At 43.3% G+C, this 21,256-nt stretch overlaps 2 protein-coding genes across 3 annotated transcripts in view; one reads left to right on the forward strand and one right to left on the reverse strand.

Moving 5' to 3' along the window:
• CAPN7 (calpain 7) overlaps positions 1-9,073 on the forward strand; it is a 41,823-nt gene extending 32,750 nt beyond the window's left edge. For both annotated transcript variants that reach the window (XM_053221468.1, XM_015068475.3), the window contains 3 exons: positions 5,497-5,627; positions 7,802-7,894; positions 7,983-9,073. In XM_053221468.1, the coding sequence (XP_053077443.1) occupies positions 5,497-5,627; positions 7,802-7,894; positions 7,983-8,127 (369 nt within the window). In that variant the 3' untranslated portion in view covers positions 8,128-9,073. The remainder of the gene's footprint in view (positions 1-5,496; positions 5,628-7,801; positions 7,895-7,982) is intronic.
• Positions 9,074-10,992: 1,919 nt separating this feature from the next.
• Positions 10,993-21,256, reverse strand: part of SH3BP5 (SH3 domain binding protein 5) — a 76,419-nt gene continuing 66,155 nt past the window's right edge. Inside the window, exons 5-9 of the mRNA XM_027061872.2 lie at positions 19,187-19,317; positions 16,914-16,956; positions 16,005-16,224; positions 12,966-13,226; positions 10,993-12,475 (exon numbers count right to left, since the gene is read on the reverse strand). Of these exons, the coding sequence (XP_026917673.2) occupies positions 12,273-12,475; positions 12,966-13,226; positions 16,005-16,224; positions 16,914-16,956; positions 19,187-19,317 (858 nt within the window). The 3' untranslated portion in view covers positions 10,993-12,272. The remainder of the gene's footprint in view (positions 12,476-12,965; positions 13,227-16,004; positions 16,225-16,913; positions 16,957-19,186; positions 19,318-21,256) is intronic.

Below are 21,256 nucleotides of genomic sequence, written 5' to 3' on the forward strand. Positions count from 1 at the left end.
GTTGGAATACGAGATCTTCAGTGAATAACATTCAATGATTCTGTGGGAAGAACTAAAGTTCAAAGAAAGAAGATTATGTAGACTTTGGTCATTAGGGAAGGGTTCATCATGTAGACGAACCTTTAAAGTAGAATTTGAGACTGGTTTTGCAGGGTGTGCTAGATCACACACGGTGGAAGATTCGAGGGAGAATTCGTGGCTCCCTTGTCAAATGTTAATTGACCATGCATATTTGGGATTGTTTTGATAACCGTAGCTTTATAGCATAGCTTGAAATCAGAAAGTTTGATATCTCCTGCTTTTTCTTTCTTGGGATTTCTTTGGCAATTCAGGGTCTTTTGTGGTTTCATGTAAACTTTAGGAGTGTTTTTTTTTACTTGTCATTAGAGTCCTGATAGGGATTGCATTGAATTTATCGATGGCTTTTGGTGGTGTTGACATTTTAACAATATTCTTTCAGTTCATGAACATAGAATACCTTTCCATTTATTTTGTCATCTTCAATTTCTTTTATTAGAATATAGTAGTTTTCAGATTAGAGATCTTTCACCTCCTTAAATTTATTCCTAAGGATCTTATTGTTTTTGATGTTACTGTAAATGGGATCAGTTTCTTTTTCAGAAAATTTGTTAACAGAAATATTACTGATATTCTGTATGTTAATTTTGTATCCCACAGCTTTACTGAATTTGTTGATTAAATCTAACAGGTTTTTGGTTGAGTCTTTAGGGTTTTCTATATATAAAATGTCACGTGCAAAGAGAGACAATTTTACTTCTTCCCTCCAATTCTAATACATTTTCTTTTTCTTGCTTGATTGCTCTAGCTAGGACTTCCAGAATTATATTGAATAGCAGTGGTGAGAGTGAACATCCTTGTCTTGTTCTCCTGATCTTAGAGGAGAAGTTTTCAGTTTTTCACCATAGAGTATGATGTTAATTGTGAGCTTGTCATATATGGCCTTTATTATGTTGAGATATGTTCCATCTATGGCTCATTTCTTAGAGAAGAGTTTATATCATGAACAGATACTGAATTTTCTCAAATGCTTTTTCTGCATCTGTTGAGATGATTAGAAGATTGTTTTCTTTTGTTCTGTCTTTTATGATGTATCACATTGACTGATTAGCATATGCTGAACCATCCTTGCATCCCTGGGAATAAATCCCACGTAATTGTGGTGAATGATCGTTTTAATGTGCAGTGGAATTCGATTTGCTAAATATTTTGTTGAAAACATTTATATCTGGGGGCGCCTGGATGTCTCAGTGGAGCATCCAACTCTTAATCTCGGCTCAGGTCATGATCTCACTGGTTCATGAGTTCGAGCCCCATCTCAGGCTCTGTGCTGGCAGCATGGGGCCTGCTTTGGATTCTCTCTTTCTCCCTCTCTCTCTGTGCCTCCCTTATTTGTTCTCCTTCAAAATTAATAAACTTAAAAAAAAAAAGAAAATGTTTATATCTGTATTCATCAGGGATATATTGGCCTATAGATTTTTTTTTTTTTTTTATAAATGTTTGTATTTATTTTTGAGAGAGAGAGAGAGATAGCACATGAGCAGGGGAGGGGCAGAGACACACACACACACACACACACACACACACACACAAACACACAGAATCCAAAGCAGGCTTCAGGCTCTGAGCCATCAGCACAGAGCCCCACACGGGGCTCGAACTCCTGAGCCATGAGATCATGACCTGAGCCCAAGTCAGACGTTCAACTGACTGAGCCACCCAGGCGCCCCAGGCCTGTAGATTTCTTTTCCAGTGGTGTCCTTTTCTGTTGTTGGTATCCCGATAATGCTGGCCTTGTAAAATGAGTTTGGGAGCGCTCTTTGATTTTTTTGGAAGAGCTTGAGAAGCATTGATGTTAATTCTTTTTTACATGTTTGGTAAAATTCACCCGTGAAGTCATCTAGTCCTGGGTTTTTTTTCATCAGGAGATCTTCAGATTACAGATTGTCTCCTTACTGGTAGTTGGTCTATTCAGATTTTCCATTTCTTCTAGGTTGTCTAGTTTGTTAGCATATAGGTGTCCTGTTATGAGCCTTTGAATTTCTATGTTATCAGTTGCAGTGTAGCCTTTTTCATTTATAATTTTATTGACTTGGGTCCTTTTTCTTGCTTAGTCTAAGGGTTTGTTAGTTTTATCTTTTCAAGGAACCAACTTTGTTCATCTTTTTTATTTTTTTTCCTGTTTTCTATTTCATTTATTTCTGCTCTGATCTTTATTATTTCCTTCTGCTAACTTTGGGCTCAGCTTGTTCTTTTTCTAGTTCCTTAAGGCATAGAGTAAGGTTATTTGGGATCTTCCTTGCTTCTTTTTTGTTGCCATTTATATTATTTTGAGAGAGAGGGAAAGTGCATGAGTTCAGTAGCAGCAGAGAGGGAATCCCAAGCAGGTTCTTTGCTGTCAGTGCAGAGCCTGATGTGGGGCTTGATCCCACTAACAGATCACAACCCTAGCCAAAATCAAGAGTCAGGTGCTTAACTGACTGAGCTACCCAGGTGCCCCATTCTGTGTCTTTTAATTGGAAATTTTAATGCTTACGTTTACATTAATGATAGGTAAGGACTTACTATTGCCATTTTATTGTTTTCTGGTTGTTTTATAGATCCATTCTCTGTTTCTTATCCTGTTGTCTTTTTGTGTGTGTTTTGAAGTCTTTTGGTATAAAATAAGTATGCTCTGACTTTATTGGGTTCTTTTGTGTAATTACTACAGGATTTTTCCTTACTATTACCATGAGGCATACATAAAGTATCTTAAACTTACAATACTTTATTTTAAACTGATAATAACTTAATGACTTCAGTGGAATTCATGTTTTATACTTTTACTTCTCTTCCTCTTCACATTTTAGGTTATTGCTGTTACAGTTTACGTGTTTTTAATATTGCATAACTAATAACAGATTATTGTAGTTATTATTTTTACTACATTCAGGGTTTTTTAACTTTTAAACTGCAGTGCTAAGTGAATTATGCATCAACTATTACCATATTCCAGACTCTAACTATGACTATATATTTACTATTACCAGTGAGATTTACACTATCTTTTTATGTTTTTATGATATTAATTAGCATTCTTTTACTTCCACTTAATGAACTCCCTTTAGCATTTCTTATAAGGCAGATCTAGGGGTAATGAACTCCCTCAGCTTTTGTTTAGGAAACCCTTTTATCCCTCCATTTCTAAAGGATAGCTTCACCAGGTATAGAATTCTTGGTTGATTGCTACCTTCTTTTAGTATTTGAAATATGTCATCCTGTTCTGTCCTAGCCTGAAAAAGTATCTGTTGAGAAATATGCTAATAATCTTATAGGAGGTCCTTGTATGTAATCTCTCTTTTCGTTTGCTGCTCTTAAAACTGTCTTTGACTTTTGACAGTTTAATTAATAGTGTGTTTGGTGTAGCCCAGTTTGGGTTCAGCTGTCGAATCCTTGGGCCTCATGGGCCTGGATATTCCTCTCTCTCCCCAGGGTTTGGGAAAGGTTTGCTCTAAATATACTTTCTCTGCCTTTCTCTCTCTTCTCTTTCTAGAATTTATGTAGTGCAAATATTGTTTCTTTTCATTGTGTCCTATAATTCCTATAGGCTTTCTTCACTCTTTTTCATTCTTTTTTTGTTTTATTCCTCTGGGTAGTTTTTGATGTCCTGTGCTCCAGATCGTTGATTGTTTTTTCAGCGCTATTGAGTCTACCTTTCAAACTCTCTACTGATTTCTTCAATTATTGTATATTTCAACTCTAGGATTTGTTTGGGTGTTGTTGTTTTTTTTCTTTGGATGATTGCTATTTCCTTATCAAACTTGTTTTGTTCATTCGTTGTTTTCTTAATTTTGTTTTCTTATAGTTCATTAAACATCCTTAAAGATTATTCTCCATTCTTTGACAGTTCATAGATCTCCATTTTCTTAGGGTTATTGGAGCATTATTAGTTTTTTTAGTGATGTCATATTTACCTGCATTTTTGTGATCCTTGGTTTCTTATGTTTGTGAATCTTCGCATTTGAGTAATCAGGCTCCTCTAGCAGACTTTACAGCTTTGTTTGGGCAAGAACAGTTTTCCACCAGTTAGTTTAGTTTGGGTTTCTGGGTGTGTCTGTTGGTATTGGCCTTGGGCAGATTGGGGCCTGCTATGATTGTCTGTTTTTGGGCAAGGCAGCTGTTAGAACTCTGAGGATAGGGATGGCGGTTGTGCCACTAGCTGAGAACAGTTGGGTAGGACTGCTGGCTTGGTCCCTACCCAAATGAGGCTGTGGATCTGGCTGCACAGCTGCTTACATTCTCTGGTCAGCCTTATGTACTCCTTGGGACTACTATAGTCAGTAGTAGATCGTAATAGCAGTGAATTAGTTTCCCTGCTTTGGCTGGGCAACAGGACAGGACCCAGGCATTGTGCAGTTCATCGTGCAGGAACCCAAATCAGGCCAGAATGTGCACTGAATTTCCTAGTCCGGAGAGGCCACCAGTGTTGCTCTGCAGACAGGGCAAGCCACAAGCTGTGTTTTGCTCGAGTGCCACTGTGAGCAGGGGTGTTGGGTTTGGCGGCTTCCCATGTGCTCTGGTTAGATTCCTTAGACAGCCTGAAGGTTGTATTCCGTGATGAATGGGGCTACAAATTCCTCGCCTTGTGGGCTCAGCAGGAGATGCAGCTCTTTGTCATCTTAACACAAGCCCACCTATATACCACGTTCCATAACCAAACAAGGCCACAGGCTTTGCTCTGAAAACTATCAGTTCTGCCTGCCACTTGGCTAAAGCGCCACTAGAGCGCACAGCATCCAGTAGTTGTCACCAGCCCTTCTGATCAGATTGGGCTGGAAGGCACTCTACAGCAGTTGGAGCTGTGATTCAGCTCCTTGGGTGGGTATGGGCAAACCAGGCTCTAGGGCTGGCAAAACTCGTTCGAGTGTCCAGAGCAGGCAGATCTGCACCCCGCCAAGTTCCCTGGTCAGAGAGTACCCTGGACTTGGTTCCGCATGAGCCGATTGCTACTTGGACACCGCAGGTATGAATTCAGTCTGCCCAGGTCCATGCGCTGGTTGTTGCAAGCTCCCCCCCTCCACTGCCGCAGATTGCCCTGCAGTCCTCATGGTGGAAGGTCAGAGTAAGGGCTTCTGCAGAGTAATCCATAATGCTGGGGGATGCTGGTTGGCCACTGGAATAATCGGACTCGGGAGACCTGTCCACATGGTGCAGTGCTGGCCTAGAGACAATGGGGCCCACAAGTATTATTTCTCTTCGCCTTCTAAGGCAGTTTGTCCTGGTCTCTGTGGTGCACGGGGGTCCTTCAGTCTCATCCCCATGTTTAGGATTCTCTCAGTGGTGTCCTACTCTTGAATAGCTGTTTGTTGTCCTTATGAGTGGGAGCAAAGGAGGAGGAACCTTTGTTGCCATCTTGGTGACCTCATTCCCTTTCTAAAGTCTTTAAAGTAGAATTGGAGAATGAGAAGTTTTATTAATACAGAAACTTTGTTTTATTAGATTAATGGAAAGTGGAGTGGTCAGAGTGCTGGAGGATGTGGAAATTTCCAGGAAACTCACAAAAATAACCCCATCTACCAGTTCCATATAGAAAAGACTGGGCCATTACTGATTGAGCTAAGAGGACCAAGGTTTGTGATTAAGTAACTTTCTTAAATTAATGCCTTCTTAAAAATGAGTTTAGTGGAACACAGTAGGGTTTTGAAACAGACTTATGCATATACATGCACTTGATTAATGAAAAAGATGGCATTGCAGAGGAGTGGGGGGAAGGATGGTCTGTTGAGTAAATGTGCTGAAATAAATGAGTATCCGTGTGCCAAAAAGGTCATTAGACAGCTTTCTCACATCAAATCTATGTTAATGACTACAGGACAAAGATTTATAAATATGCTACATTAGTAAAAAAGAAAAAAAAATCGAGTTTAAAAAAAAATAAAAACTCAAATAGGCATGACGTAAGAGGAAGAGTCCCAAATGGCTAATAAACCATTATAAGAGCCAACCATTTGTAACAACCCAAGTGTTCATCATGGCATTGAAGATTATAGAATAGTCCTAGAGTCCTGCATGACAATGAAAATAAATTACAACTACCCAGAATAAGATAGAGAAGTCTTAAAAACAATGCTGAGCAGAAGCCACACATAACAGAACGTCAGCTGTGTGATTCCACTTCTGTGAAGTCAGGCAAAACTAAACTATTATCTAAAGATGCACACTTAGGTTATCCAACTGTATAAAAGCAAGAAAGGAGGAGGTTGGAGATTGGGTGAGATAGGTGAAGGGGATTCAGAGGCACAAACTTCCAGTTATAAGTCAGAAAGATGAAAAGTACAACATAGAGAATACGGTCAATAATATTGTTATGTGGTGACTACAATTACCCTGGTGAGCATGACATAGAGAACTGTCGAATCACTATGTTGTATTCCTGAAATTGATATGTCAACCAAGCTTTTTTTTAAAAAAGCAAGGAAGTGTTAAATGTTTGCTTTATGGGGACGGGATTTGTAAGGAAAGGAGCGTACAGGGACTTCTGTGGTGCAGAGAGGGTTGTATTGATTTAGGTAGTGGCAACCCATATGTGTATTCATTTATAGGTTATTTAGGTTATTCTGTGTACGTTGTGTTCTGTTTTTTTTTTTAATGTTTATTTTTGAGACAGAGACAGAGCATGAACGGGGGAGGGGCATAGAGAGAGGGAGACACAGAATTGGAAGCAGGCTCCAGGCTCTGAGCCATCAGCCCAGAGCCTGACGCAGGGCTCGAACTCACAGACCACGAGGTGGTGACCTGAGCTGAAGTCGGACGTTTAACCGACTGAGCCAACCAGGCGCCCGTGTGTTTTTCAACTTAAAAAGGTTTAAAGCACACAGAATAAGAATAGTACATATTTCTAAATAAAACAATTTTTGCCTTTTTTACAAACTACTTCAAAAACTCAGTCCTTTAGATGTGGTTAAGCTATTTTTCTACAGTTTGATAGGTGAAATAATGTATTTAGTTGCCCTTTTGTATTCGTCAATAGAGTAAAAGCGTTTGACAGTGTGTATTTTTTCCTTTGCCTATTCACGTCTTTTGCCCATTTTTCTCTTGGAATTGTCATGTTTTTCTGAATTGTAAGCATGAATAAGGATCAGTAGCACGTATTTGCAAATATTTTTCCCAGATTGTGTTTTGTTTTGTTTTTTTTGCATAGAGAAAAATTTCCATTTTAAAGTAATCAGACCTGCCTTTTCTGGTTTATTTTGCTATGGGCAGGAAATCTCACCCCAATATCAAATTTTTACATTTTTCTAGTTCTTTTATGGTTTACTGTTAACATCCACATAGAATGTATATTTGGTGTGAATACAATTTGACAGGGTTTTTTTTTTTCCCTAAATTTGTCACTTCATCATCTTAATCCTGTCTTTACTGATTTAGAATGTCATGTTTACTATATGCTTATTACTTTTGTAAATTTAGGTTTTATTTCAGGGCTTTCCCTCTCCTTCCACTTTTTCTGCATACAAAGACAGTATTTTACCACTGAAATTCCACAGTATTCTCTTGAGAGCCTGTGGTAAAAATAGTTTCTTCTAAAGTAAGTTTAATATTAATCTCCATACCTTCAATTTAAAAATATAAATGGTATTTTGTATAATTAAGAGTAAAAATAGTATGCATTTCAGAGTGTTGCCTGCTCCTAAAGCTTTAGAAAGCATATGCTTGATTTAATAGTATATCTGTACTTTATTTTTAGGTATGTGTTTGATACTACTTAATAACAGTAATTGGTTTTTGTTGTTGTTGTTGGCAGGCAATATAGTGTTGGATTTGAGGTTGTAACAGTTTCCATGGTGGGAGACCCTGGTCCCCATGGCTTTCAGAGGAAATCTAGTGGTGACTATAGGTAATGTTGGCACTTTGCATCTAATTTGTACTTTACTTTCTGTGGCTTCATCTTCTGTAAACTTTGTTCTCATTTTCCTTGCATACAGGTGTGGGTTTTGCTACCTGGAATTAGAAAATATACCTGCCGGGATCTACAATATCATTCCTAGTACTTTTTTGCCTAAACAAGAAGGACCTTTTTTCTTGGACTTCAATAGTGTTATCCCCATCAAGACAACACAACTTCAATGATGCAGATTTCAGCATTTACTGGATTTTATACTTACCGAACATCAACTCTTCGAATGAAGACAGAAACCCTCAGAACAGAATTAAATCTCTAAAAATGTCACAGTGGGATCTGGTGCTTGGGTCACAGTGTTTAGAAATGTATGTAGTCAGAATTACCCTAAATCACTTAGAAGTCCTAGTTCCACGGTTTTGTGTGTACAAGGAGTTGGTTTGCATTGAGGGGCCACATCTTATAAAAGCACGTGCTGATGATTAAAGGTTAGACTCCGCACTGTGAGATGCCTTTGCTGAAAGAGCTGTGACCAGATAGCAACAGGACATATCCGCTCACATGGTGGAACAGTAGGCTGACATAGATCCTGAAATACTTATATTTGTCTTTTGGCAAAGCATGTCGTAAGTTAAACTTGCTTGTGTTGTGACTCTACATCTTGGGCAACGAATTACCAAATGAATCATGTCGCCATAACAGATTTTAATTCTGTACTATGACTTTCAGTGTTTGTGGCCCAGATGTTATGAAAGAATAAAGCTTTAAGAAATATTTTAACTTAGTTAACAATGAAGGTTGTTGAACTTAGGTACCTGTCTCCCATTAATTCATGTGAAGAGAACGGAGATAAATTCATTATTGGAATGCTTATTTTTTATCAGGCTGACTGAAGGTAATAATCTTAAAAACTGCTCTTATGGTGACACTGAAGAAAATACAGTGGAAAATTTAATATATGGTAACTGTGGTTGCATTTAGAGCAACTGCCAAGGTACTACTGCCATGTATAAAGTCCCAGTTTACATAAAAATCCATCAGAGCAGAATGATGCTCAAGGTTTTAAACATCTGAAAATAAGGTGGAATTTTTCATTGTCTCTGCTTTATAATTATCACAACTTATTTTGTATTTCTACTTCCTTTAATTGAAATAAAATCTTTATACTTATGGAAACTGCATAGTTTAACCTAGAGAAATTATTAAAGGACTTCATCTAGTACATTCCATCTAAATGAAAATTTATACTTCAAATCTGTTTCATATTCAGAACAGTGATTTCTACTTTGCTAACTATTTTGTGCTTTCAATTTTAGATGGATTAATTTTCTGTAGCCCGTTAAAAAGAAAAATTTGTAGCGTGAAGTGTATTTTAAACACATGACTGGAACCTTTTGTATTCAATACAGTAAAACCTTCGTTTGCAAGCATAATTCATTCCAGAAACGTGCTTGTAATCCAAAGCACTTGTACATCAAAGTGAATTTCTCCATAAGAAATAATGGAAACTCAGTTGATTCATTCCACAACCCAAATAAATTCGTATAAAAATGATAATACAAAATATAAAGAAAAAAATCTGCACTTACCTTTGAAAACTTTCGTGGCTAGTGTGACAGAGACGAGAGAGGAGGGTGATTGTGTAGGACGACTTTCCCTATAATGGAAGCACGGCTATCGGCTCAATGGAAACTTTTTCTTTTTGTGTGACTTTAACAACCTATCCAATGACATTTGCTTTTGTCTCCTTTTGAGGATATCGTGGAAATGTGACATTGTGTTGTCGTTAAACAGATTCATCGCTCACACTGCTACAGCCTTATTCGAGTGGTGCTTTTCTACAAAATTTTGCACTTCCACATTTTACACATCTCCCTAATTTCATTTGAAGTGAGGGATTCCTCTTAGCAGACGAGACGCAGACGTAGACTTCTTATAAAATCTTGCAATTTCGGCCACTTGCATACCTTGCTCCTACTTCTCGATGACTTCTTAACTTCTGCCGTAATGATCTCCTCCGCCTTACCGCTTTTCTTTTCAACCTTTTTCCGCATTCGGGCCATTGTATATGCTCGCACGGATATGGACTACAGTATTAATAAACTTGTCATATACTGTATTTAATGTTACTGGCAATAAGGAAAGGTTCTACATCTGCAGGCAGCCTGACCTAGAATGAAGCAAAGCATTCCTAAGTTTACTCTTGTATGGAAAAGCAAAGGACTGTCCGTAGGTGCTTTGAAGTGACAAAAACTACACTAGGGCCAGTTATAGGCACCTCCCAACATTCTGAAAAATCATTGATTTCTGCTGAACACTATGGCCTGAGACTGAGCATGGGAGACGATCACCCACAATCCCGCAGAGAGAACGAACCACCGCTGGCTAAGTTGTGATCATGTGACATTCAGCATCGCATACTACTATTGCAAGACCTGGCTCGTGTATCAACTTAAAATTAGAAATCTTTGCTCGTCTTGCAGAACATTCACAGAACAAGTTACCACAATCCAAGATTTTACTGTATATTGTACAAGGTGGAAAGTGAAATAAGACCGAATCCCTGCCTTCAAAATTCTAATAGAGGCCTACACATGAGCAATACACTATTGAATTCTATAATAGAGCTCCACGCATGGTGCTACAGACATAGCAGACCAGGTGTGGCTGGACCAACACAGAAAACAGATCCTCAACTAGAGGCACATGACAATCACCTGGGGGAGCTTTTAAAAGCTCAGTACCCAAGTATACCCCAAATTAATAATACTGGTCTCTAGGGTTAAGACCAGGGAGTTTTTAAGCTTCCCAGGAGACTCAAGCGCAGCCGACTGAGACACATTCCTCCAACACCCATCGCCTTGTCTACTTTTCCCCGATGCCGTGTCTCCTTACCGCTCAGCTTTAGTAGCAGCCAAAGTAGAATTCTAACTCAAACCTTGGTAATCGGGACTTCAATTATTAGGACCCAGGACCTTAACTGGAAATGAGGACCAATGGTCACGGCGTTCCATGCCCCTCTTTGAAGCAGGCTGCTTAGAATGGAAGATTTAGGCAACATCGGGGTTTGTTCTTTGAAGACACAGAAAGGTAAACATTTTCTGAAGCCATTTTTATTACACTCAAGGAATTAAGACAAGTACAAAATAACCTTGGAATTAGGATACTGAATCAGTCATTAAAAAAGGAGAAAACACTGTAGTATGAAGAGATTTACAAATGACTAAAATAGACAAGCTGTGTCAGGATTCACAGACAACTTGAAATGGGTTTGCTTTTTTTTTCCTTTTAGAAATGCTAACTTTTCTTAACAAAAAAGGACAAATAAAATACAGTGCTCTAAATACGTGTAACCGTGAAAACATTAAAGAAAAGCAATCTTAACACTTACTACTATTAGCATAACAGACTTCATTGCTTCTATTTAACAGCCTGTGCCAACACATGCCTACTCCCTTTCCTATCTTTAAGGAACGATTCCCTCTAAGAAATACTAATGCAGCATAACCCTTAAATAATTTATGTTTAAAGTCACAACCTACAGAGAAATTGACACCTTGTCAATCTAGATATAACAATGGCAACCAGTCTTCACATGCACTTCTCTTAAGAATCAAGTCCCTTGGCTGGCAAGATAAGGTTTATGCTACAGACTCTTCTCTCCCACAGCCACAAATCACCTTCTATGGTATGTCCCTGCTACTCTCCATCCCTCCCATCCCCACATTGGCATTCACCTTTCCCACCCCAAAAAGTGCAGTTCGTGGTAACCTTTATAGAAAATGGTTCTAATGGGTATCCCAGCTTCTATGCTTTTTTAAAAGCCCCTTCCGAATACCAGAGGTGGTGAAAAGGAATCGTGTTCTTGGATTTTTTTTTTTTTTTTTTTAAGCCTTTGCTGGGTCAAAAAGGTGTTTTCTGAAGATGTGAGTTTTGTTCTTGTGTTTTTTCATTTAGATCCCCTGGGATGTAAAGGAGAGAACATCTCCCATTTTCCCAAACTGAGGGTAAGAGAAAGGAAAGAGGAGCAAGCTGTTGACCCCAGGTTGGCTCAGCTTCCCAGTCCCTTTCCTGGCTCTGGTTCTTTCACAGGAACTAGTTATTGCTTCCACAACACGGTCACAGGTAATATTCCACAAAGGCTGTGACCCTGGTCACAGTCCACCGCAACAACGCCTCTGCTCTGAAAAACAAACCAGCCCAAGAGCTCTTTCCCAGAAGAAAACTCTTCAGCCCTCACGGTCACAACTTCCTTAGTGCAGTGTAGAGTAAACACTTAAGATTTGGCATGTATTAAATGATAATTGGCACAAGGTTCTCCATACAGCTCCATGTATAAATACGGATATGCCCTTGGGCCCGGGCTTCGGATGGGTCAGCCAATCTGCACCGTTTTTATGTCAGCAATAATCCCGTCTCTTCCCTTTGAGCGCTGGAGGGAGAGCTGTTTCATCCTGCTCTCCAAGGCCTGGCCCTCTTGGGCGCTGCTGCTTTGGCTCTTGCCACTGCTGTTGCCGAGACCTCGATTGTTGTTGGCTTTGTCGCTTGTTTTATTCTCTGCCCCTTCTGCCCTGTCTCCTACAGAAACGCAAAGATTATTGAGTGAGTACTGACAGTTCTAAGAGTCACCTGGGCCCGAGCCAACTCCGCCCTCTGGGATCTCCCAGCGCTGCCCAGCCGTGCCTGTCACAGAGCGTTCTCCATCGTGGGATTACTGCTCAAGGCATCTTATATATTCCTTAGCTTTAGAGATGATCTGTCACATTCATCTAACAGCTGGAAAACAAACCTCTCTGGCCTGCGTTCGTCAAGGGGACGGCTATGATGACAGACCCAGAACCCAACGTGCACTCTGAAGAAGAGCTCAGGAGCGGAGCCGGGAGCCCCCAGGACGGCAGCTGGCGTCTCAGGGATCGATACCGACCGCGTAACAGCACATTCACAGGGCCCCGTACCACAGCGCCGGGGGTCCTGAGAGCCGGCAGAGGTCTAGAACGGTGCAGGGGTCTGGCTGCCCAGGCAGTGAGTCGTCTGGCACGGCACTACCGGGGAGAGCGCGGTAACTCACCTCGTTCTACCTCACATTCCGGGGAGGAGGCCCCGCTGCATTCGCTGCGAGGGCCCAGCACTGGGAACATCATCCCGAACTCTGACAGAGACACGGGGCTGGGCAGATCCAGGCTGCCAGGCCTTACAACCGCAGGGAATTGGTCGGGCATCTCAGACGGGCTCGCTGGTCCTGAACTGAAGCTGGACACAGACTGGGTTTCCGAGTCGTCTTCAGACACAAAGTTGCTGCAGCTGTCGTCTTCAAAGGCCTCGGAGGCCACTAGGATGAGAGAGAACACCGCTCAGGGCTCTGCCCAATAGCCGCCCGGTTCCCTCAACACCTCCAGAAGTGAGCGGCCCCTGCTGCCCAGCAGCGCCACACGGCAAGGGGCCTGCACAATCCTTGCCGCCGCGCGCACCCGCCCGAGCCTGCGTGGCCGGACTATAAAACAACTTGAAGGGAAGTGGCTGGATCCCATGGGTAGTCCGTGTCCTTGCAACAACTTTCTAGCTCCTGCCCTAGAAGTCAGCGTCTGCTACCTGAAGACATGACCTAAAGGTGGAAGATGAATTCAGCCACAGATCAGGGGCTTTTCTCCACCCTGGGCCCCCGCACAGAGCCACGTGGACGCGGGAAGGCAGCTGGCGCCGTGTGATGCGTACTGAACAAAGCCAGTCAGACTTAGCAGCTTTCATCTTCCACACGGTAGAAGCAGGAGCTGCTAGAAGCAACAGTCCCGTGTGGAGTGTCTGTTGGGGTTTTGTGATCTTCCAGGTAACGTGCATAAAAGACACACTCGGGGCCTAACTAGCTGGGTCACCATTTGCTGCAAAAGGATAAAATTCCTTTACAATGAATGCTCTGTGGCTGGCGCCTCACTCGTTTTGTGGATCAGAATAACCAAGGCCCAGAGGACAGGTCATTCTTGTGGTTTGAAAGCCACTTCAACCTTTAACTGTTTTCCCCTCAGCCTGCACACGAGCCTGCTTATTAGAGCTTTCGTGTTCTACTCGTCTTCCCTCCTCCCTCATCTTTAAAAACAGCCTCGGTAGCGTCCCCTAGAGGACTACCATAAACGAGAAGTAACTGTAACGCTAAGGACAGAAAACAGGGTCCTATCTGAATTCAGATCCTGCCTCCGCTACTTGCGGTGTAGTCTTGGTCAGGTTACTTAACCTCTCTGAGCTTCATCTTCCTCTCCATATGAAAGGATGAGTATTAGAGTACCTCACACATCACTGACCCTCAAATTTTAGTTTACCTTCCTTTGGGGCTGGCATTTAAACATTTGTTGACTGAATTTAAAAATTCCTGAGGAAGGAAAACTTTGGAGAGCACCAAGAGGAATGACTCCACAGACAAGGAAAGACAGACAGTGTTCAAAGACAATCTGGAAAGGTTTTCTTAATTCACACAGGGAAAACTGGACCATTTTCTTACACCATACACAAAAATAAACACAAAATGGATTCAAGACCTACACGTGAGATCTGAAACCATAAAAATACTAGAAGAGACCACAGGCACTAATGTCTCACATTGGCCATAGCAACATTTTTCTAGATAGGTCTCCTGAGGCAAGGAAGATAAAAGCAAAAATAAGCTATTGGGTTTACTTCAAAATTAAAGCTTCTGCACAACGAAAGAAACTATCAACAAAACTAAATGGCAACCTAATGAATGGGGGAAGATACCTGCAAATCACATATCTGATAAAGGGTTAGTATGCAAAAATGAAGAACTGAGACAACTCAACACCCAACAGACAAATAATCCATTTTAAAAATGGGCAGAAGACATGAACAGACATTTCTCCAAAGAAAACACACAGATGGCCAACAGACACACGAAAAGACGCTCAACGTCATTGGACATCAGGGAAATGCAAATCAAAAGGACAATGAAATATCGCCTCGTACATGTCAGAAGGGCTAAAATCAAAAACTCAAGAAACAAGTGTTGGCAAGGAGGAGAAAAAGTGCACCGCTGGTGGGACTATAAACTGGTGCAGCCACTGTGGAAAACAGTGTAGAGCTTCCTCAAAAGGTTAAAAATAGAACTACCCCATGGTCCAGCAATTGTACTACTAGGTATTTACCCAAAGGACACAGAAATAGGGATTTGAACAGACACACGCACCCTGATATTTACGGCATTATCAACAATAGCCAAATTGTAGAAAGAGCCCAGGCATCCATGGACTGATGAATGGACAAAGAAGATGCACACACGCATGCAATGGAGTACTGAAATCTTGCCCCTCGCAACGTGGATGGAGGTCGAGAATATAATACTAAGCAAAAGACGTCAGACCATATGATTTCAGTCATACGTGGAATTTAAGAAACAAAACAAATAAGCAATGGAAAAAAAAAAACAAAAGAGAGAGAGCCAAACCAAGAAACAGACTCAACTATAGAGAACTGATGGTTACCAGAGGGGAGGTGGGGGGGGGGGGGGGATGGGGATTAAAGAGTACATTTATCATGATGAAAAAAAATGGGGGGAGGGGCACAGCAAACCTCTGTATCAGTTTCCCAAGGAGTGGCCCTGGGGAAAAAAGGTCTCCACAGTTAGACACCAGTGAGAACCACCGTTCTCAGACTTACTGGGTGCCAGCCTCCTGTCTACACAGTGGGTAGCAGACACTCATAGTCCCCATTTTACAGGTAAAGAAACAGACATAGCTAAGCCCTTGCCCACATCATGTACTACGGGGAAGCCAGGATTTGAATCAAATCTGATTGCACGGTCCCTATTCATAGGCAACTCCTCTTTCCTGCAGTACTTCTCAGAGCCCTGAATGTTCTGATAGGTACTCCGAACGTCAGGGGTGAAAGTGTAACATTTTCTGAACTTAGGCACCACAGAATCCTGACTCCGAGGAACACTCAGTAGCACCCTGATGAACACAGTATTCCACAAGATGTGGGAAGCCACCAGAAAGAGCCCTGAGGCGTGCCCAACTCTCAGGCCCTTCCACGATCGGCGAGACGGGCCTGGAAGGAGACCACACAAGCTGCGTCATCTCCCAGGCGCACACGAGCCCCAGCTCACCCGAAACGGCGTCTGGCTCAGGCTTGCTCCCCGACAGGTCCTCCACAGACGTGCTGCTGCCCTCGGCCCCCACACCGCAGCCCCGAGGCCCCATGGCGCTGGAGCGCCGCCGCTCGTGGATCTCGTCCGAGATCATCTCCAGGTTCTTCAGGGCCGTCTTGTACTCGCCTTTCGCCAGAGCCAGTTTGGCCTGCAGGTCGTCTACGGTCTTCTTCAGTTGCTGGTTAGGAGAACAGAAGGCTCAGTAAGTGGAGGCAACCCCTACCGGCCTCGGGATCGAGGTCAAGGTTCAAGCACACTCTCTACCCAGCACTCACTCCACTCCCCCGACTTCCCTGAGACACGACTGCTGAGCTGATTTTCTCTTATCCGGCTCTCCACACGCCAGCCCCAGCTCCCATCCGGGTGACAAACTCAAGCCAATAACCAGAAACTACCGCTGGCAGAATAAACCCCATCGGAGAAACATCAGTGGGTGGCAAACACACATTCCAGCCCTTGTACTGTGGTTTTTCACCCTGGAGTTTGCATCTGACTCCCCTGGAGGCCTTTTAAAACTCGGCCGGCCAGGCTCCACCTGCAGTTTCGAATTCGGTAGACCTGGGGTGGGGCTCAGGAATCCGCACCTCCACGGGGATGCTGAGGCCCCTGGCCCCCGGAGCCATTGAGAGCCACCACCCCAGCACGATGCAGCAAGCGGCTGAACGGCAGATTTACAGGACCTCAGAGGCCACTCCCTGAAGACCCGACGAAGACCATTTCGAGGACTGAACGCTCAGTCAAGGACGTGTCTCTCCCCACCCTCCTCTTGTGGCAAATGCGCCATATGAAAGCTCTGCTACCACAAAAGTGGGACTTCGAGGGCAGAAAAATCCCATCAACGACAAAGCCAGAGAAGGCCACACCTACCTCAAGCTGCACGTAGTACTTTGCCTTGAGTTCAAAATAAGGCCTGTAGAAGACACAAAGGAAAACCGTAAGAGTAACAGAATATGATGGCCACAGTAGACAGCACAGGGCGGATAAGAGGCATTAGCTATGGCTGGCAGGCCACCCGCCCGGGATTTAGCAAACCCTGACAAGGCCATCAGATGAAGAGAACGCACCCAGATCTGGAGCCAGGGAGATACATGAGCCAGTCACTGCTGCTGGACTCACCCGGGGCTGAGCTGACAGAAGGCCCGCCTCAAGATCTGCGGAACCCACACATGGGAACGCTTATCCTGAGCCTTTGTACCCTGGCTCGCTTTCCTCTCTAGGAGGCTGTTCAGGGCCACACAGGGTGTGCCCGGCGGCTAAGGCAGCCCGGATCTCCTCTCCCAAGGAGGACGTCGGCACCCCCGAGAATGAAGGCTAGGTGGGGCGGGGGAGGGGACTGCCTCAACACATTCCCTTCTCTGCTGAGGTCACTGGGGGAAGGGAAAAGTGCCATCCCTCCCTCACCGAAATGAGGGGGTCTCAGACTGGTCCTCTTGAATTCTGTCCAGGACCGGAGGTATCAGACGGTCCGCAGACCTGGCCAGGTCATGGGCAAGAGAGAGGACAAATGCCAACATTCTACTAGTCCTCCGGCTCTGGGTCAAAAGAGCCTGGCTCTTTTTAGGAACTTGGGTGTCTGAGCATTAAGACTAGACCAGCGCTTTTTTCTCCAGCTGTTCACCCGCTACGAAGCTCTTTTGCTTGGAGACCCAGCAACTGTGAATGAAGCAGGGCGCATGTCCCCAAGATGATTACTATTTAAAAATATATAAAAGGCAAAACTAAAAGGCAACTGACGGAATGGGAGAAGATATTTGCAAACGACATATCAGATAAAGGGTTAGTATCCGAAATCTATAAAGAACGCATCAAACTCAACAACTTCCCCACCCCTCAAAAAAAAAATCCAGTGAAGAAATGGGCTAAAGACATGAATAGACACTTCTCCAAAGAAGACATCCAGATGGCCAACCGACACATGAGAAAATGCTCCACATCACTCATCATCAGGGAAATACAAATCAAAACCACAATGAGATACCACCTCACATCTGTCAGAATGGCTAACCTTAACCACTCAGGCAACAACAGATGTTGGCGAGGATGCGGAGAAAGAGGATCTCTTTTGCATTGTTGCTGGGAATGCAAGCTGGTGCAGCTACTCGGGAAAACGGAGGTTCCTCAAAAAACTAAAAATAGAACTACCCTACGACCCAGCAATTGCACTACTAGGCATTTATCCACGGGATACAGGAATGCTGTTTCAAAGAGGCACATGCACCCCCATGTTTATAGCAGCCCATCGACAATAGCCAAAGTATGGAAAGAGCCCAGATGTCCATTGATGGATGAATGGATAAAGAAGATGTGGTATATATATACAATGGAGTATTACTCGGCAATCAAAAAGGATGAAATCTTGCCATTTGCAACTACGTGGATGGAACTAGGGGGTATTATGCTAAGTGAAGTAAGTCAGAGAAAGACAAATATCATATGACTTCACTCATATGAGGACTTTAAGAGACAAAACAGATGAACATAAGGGAAGGAAAGCAAAAATAATTTAAAAACAGGGAGGGGGACAAAAACATAAGAGACTCTTAAACATGGAGAACAGAGGGTTATTGGAGGGAATGGGTGCAGAGGATGGGCTAAATGGGTAAAGGACATTAAGGAATCTTCTCCTGAAATCATTGTTGCACTCTATGCTAACTTGGATATAAATTAAAAAAATAAAAGTTAAAAATAATAATAAAAATTAAAAATAAAAATACATAGGAGGAATAGTGAAAAAAGTTTGCAAAAACCCCCATCAAAACGAGTCTTGGGTCATCTCATCAGCTCTTGGTCCACACAGCTCCTCCCCAGTATGCTGACAGGTAAAATGAAGGACAGGGCTCGTCCACACTGGCTGCCCCAGAGCCAAGGGCACAATCAGAGTTTCCCAAAGGCCAGCCCCAAGCCCCAGCCAATGAACCACGCAATAGTTTGCTTCTGAAATTGCTTTTTCTTTGTCTCCTGGGTCGGTCGTGCCTGGAGCAGCACTTCCTGCCTCTGGGGGTTATACAGAACTTGGGGGGCAGACACAGCCCTGGACGGGAAGCTCTGATGAGGCAGGTCCCTGAGAACACGAAAGGAGAAGAAGCTGCACGAGGAGGACAATCACACACAGCGCCGGGGACCCACGTGGCCAGACTCACTTGGACTTGTTGATGGCTCTCTTGAGTTTCTTCTCCAGCTGCCGCATGCGGCCCATGGCCGCGTTGTACCTGGCCGCGGTCTCCTTGTGCACCAGCTCGCTCCGTGTCTTGGTCTGCTCCGCCTCCATGACCTTCAAACAACAGCAGATGTCAGCTGACCAGACTGTCCCCCGTTGGAGTATTACTTATATCATTTTTTAAAAATATTCCTCGAGGGATTTAGTGGACTAAGATTAAACTAAATTCCAAACAGGAGAGGATCACTTTTCTCATCGATCTGTTCCGGCAAAGTCTTATCAGGTGAGATTAAACAGCCAAAACTGGCTGTGGCAATGACTGAGAAAGAAAACAAGGAGAAAGAAAAATCAGAGAAAACTGAAACATTCTGTGAGTCAACCGATGTCCACTTTCTCCTGCTCCTCCCTCCTGGCACTAAGTAGCCACCATGGACTCCTGGGTTCCTGCCTCGGGACAGGGGCTGACGGGCTTGCAAATGGGCCAACGGCACCGGCAGAGACGTCAAGGGACAGTCACGCCTAGCACAACCAGGCATGACCGCATCAGAATAGCAAGGCAATCGCAATCTCAGCTTGTTGGCCCTTTCCCAAATATCCTGCATTAGCCAATGGACACACCAGAACCCAGGATCCAGAGGAGTCAAACGTTACATTTAAACAAATTAGTACCAAGTCATTCATATCAAGAGTTTGAGGTTCACAGACATTCGTGACCAGGAGGAGACCAGTCAGCATCCTGGCAGGAAATTCTGGAGGAAACATTGTGTTGAGCCCGTTGATAAAAATGAGTTTTAAAACCAACAATCAGGAGCCGTCGATGGCCAAAAACAAGGAGGCTGAAAGCACATTCCCCAACACATGGAAATGTTAGTTCTTACCGAAAGAAAAGCATCAGAAGGAGGCCTGCCTTGAGGAGAGAGGATGAAGGAAACGAAAGGCAGCTGAGGCCACAGGCCCAGCTCACCAGTTCTATCCCATCTTCCTGTTAGAGCTCACACACGTGTTATAAAGTCAACCGGTTGGCTGGGTGGCTCAGGTCATGATCTCATGGTTCGTGGGTTTGAGCCCCACATCGGGCTCTGTGCTGACAGCTCAGAGCCTGGACCCTGCTTCGGATTCTGTGTCTCCTCTTTCTGCCCCTCTCCCACTCATGCTCGCTCATGCTCACTCTCTCTCAAAAATAAATCCTTAAAAATTTTTTAACTTAAAAAATTAAAAATAATTAAAGTCAACTGGAGGCAGGGGCGAGGTCAGGCTACAGGCCCATACTTATTTTTACTTGAAGAGCATCAGAGTGGAGCCCAGAGGGCCCTCAGGTCATGGGTCCACTCCCTCGGACCCCAGCAGGACAACTTTAGGGAGGCACCAGCATGCCTTTAACTTGAGGCTGCTGACGCCCTACTATCCCCTCCAGTCAATAGCCAGGCAGCCCTGAGAGCGTTTGTTTATGCACTTACTCATAAGAAGGATTTTAGGGGCGCCTGCGTGGCTCAGCTAAGTGCCCGATTCTTGATTTTGGCTCAGGTCATGACCTCACAGTCCATGAGTTCGAGCCCTGCATCCAGCTTTGTGCTGACAGTGTGGAGCCTACTTGGAATTCTCTCTGTCCTCCCCGCCCCTCTCTCTCTCTGCCCTTACCCTGCTCGTGCTCACTCACTCTGTCTCTCTCAAATTAATAAACTTTAAAAAAAAAGATTGTTTAAAGTGTCGGAAAAAATTATGAAAGACTCAAATGAGCATAAAAAAACTAGTGGGTGTCCTGTCTAGTGTACCCTTTCAGGTTATCCTGGGTTTTATGGTCTTGAAGGTATTTTACAACCCTATACACGTTGTAGAAACGAATAGTAATACAAATGATTCTTCTCCCTAGAAATGAAGATGAATTATGTCCCGGTAGAGATGGATCTGATTATTGATTGCCCGTAAATATTGACCAATTTTGTATGTTTGTAAATTCATTTCAGCATTCCTGATGTGTGTGTGTGTGCGCGTGTGTGTGACTCTCCTTTGAAATAACTGTAATGCCTCATTAGTGTCCTCAATGAGAGAGTTA

This window comes from Acinonyx jubatus, chromosome C2, assembly GCF_027475565.1.
Source record: "Acinonyx jubatus isolate Ajub_Pintada_27869175 chromosome C2, VMU_Ajub_asm_v1.0, whole genome shotgun sequence".
NCBI lineage: Eukaryota > Metazoa > Chordata > Mammalia > Carnivora > Felidae > Acinonyx > Acinonyx jubatus.